Raw genomic sequence first — 1,355 nt, 5'->3', positions numbered from 1 at the left:
CCTGCACATCCCTGGGCACGATGGGACAATTTAGCACGGCCAATCCACCCTAACCTGCACATCCCTGGGCACTATGGGACAATTTTGCACGGCCAATCCACCCTAACCTGCACATCCCTGGACACTATGGGACAATTTTGCACGGCCAATCCACCCTAACCTGCACATCTTTGAACTGAGAGAGGAAACCGGAGCATCCGGAGGAAACCCCACGCAGACTCGGGAGAATGTGCAAAGTCCACACAGACACTCTCCTGAGGGTGGAATCGAACCTGGGTCCCTGGCACCCTGAGGCAGCAGCACTAACCCACTGAGCCACTGTATAGCCCTCAAAGCGGGAGTGAGTTCGACATTTGTACCGCCGTCAGAGTGAGGGAAACCTTTCCGAAATTCCCAACTTGATTTATAAGTGGGTCCTGTGTTGAGGGCCTCCATTTGAGCTCTCAATCAAAGTTCAGTCACTGAGCGCACCCATCCCTAATTGCCTCGGAGTGAGAGTATTTCCCACATCTACCCCAACAACAAAAAAAAAGACCTTTCATAGTTTTAAAGCCCCCGGTCAGGTCAACCGTGGAATGCAGTTTCTGTGGAAAAACACCCACAGCCACTCCAGTGAAACCTCCCGGTTTTGCAACTAGACCCTGACTTTACCATCGCTCCCTTTCCCTGTTCGTCGGCTCTCAGACCATTTCAGCTACTCCGAGCGGGAAATGCAGATGGGGTCGGATTCTGTCTGATCGGTCTCGTTCTGCTCTGCAGAGATGAGGAGGCAGAGGTCGCTCCAGGAGGACAGAGCCCAGGAGAAAGAGAATGTGCCGGAAAAAAAGACTGAGGAAGACAACCCGGTATGTGCCGCCTCCGTCCCCACTCCGGAAGGCAAAGACACGCGCTTATTTTAAATATGTCACACTACCCCAGCTACGACAATTCAAACCACAAGCTCACGCAATGTTCGACTAATGTCCGAATAACTGAGCCGGGCAACTGCGCAGGCTCAAGCAGTGGGAGAACTGGTGGGATCCAGTCTGTCTCTGTATAACACTGGGGTACAGTACTGGTGGGGACAGGCCTGTCACTGTATAACACTGGGGTACAGTACTGGTGGGATCCAGTCTGTCACTGTATAACACTGGGGGTACAGTACTGGTGGGGACAGGTCTGTCACTGTATAACACTGGGGTACAGTACTGGTGGGATCCAGTCTGTCTCTGTATAACACTGGGGTACAGTACTGGTGGGATCCAGTCTGTCACTGTATAACACTGGGGTACAGTACTGGTGGGGACAGGTCTGTCACTGTATAACACTGGGGTGCAGTACTGGTGGGGACAGGCCTGTCACTGTATAACACTGGG

General features: G+C 52.7%; 1 protein-coding gene across 1 annotated transcript in view; it reads left to right on the top strand.

The window, feature by feature from the left end:
- Nucleotides 1-914, top strand: part of LOC122543867 — a 10,435-nt gene extending 9,521 nt beyond the window's left edge. The window contains exon 6 of the mRNA XM_043682722.1: nucleotides 760-914. Coding sequence (XP_043538657.1) covers nucleotides 760-899 — 140 coding nt within the window. The 3' untranslated portion in view covers nucleotides 900-914. The remainder of the gene's footprint in view (nucleotides 1-759) is intronic.
- Nucleotides 915-1,355: the final 441 nt, after the last annotated feature.

The sequence above is a fragment of the Chiloscyllium plagiosum genome, chromosome 45, assembly GCF_004010195.1.
Source record: "Chiloscyllium plagiosum isolate BGI_BamShark_2017 chromosome 45, ASM401019v2, whole genome shotgun sequence".
Lineage (NCBI taxonomy): Eukaryota > Metazoa > Chordata > Chondrichthyes > Orectolobiformes > Hemiscylliidae > Chiloscyllium > Chiloscyllium plagiosum.
This window is presented reverse-complemented; position numbering and strand designations above follow the sequence as displayed.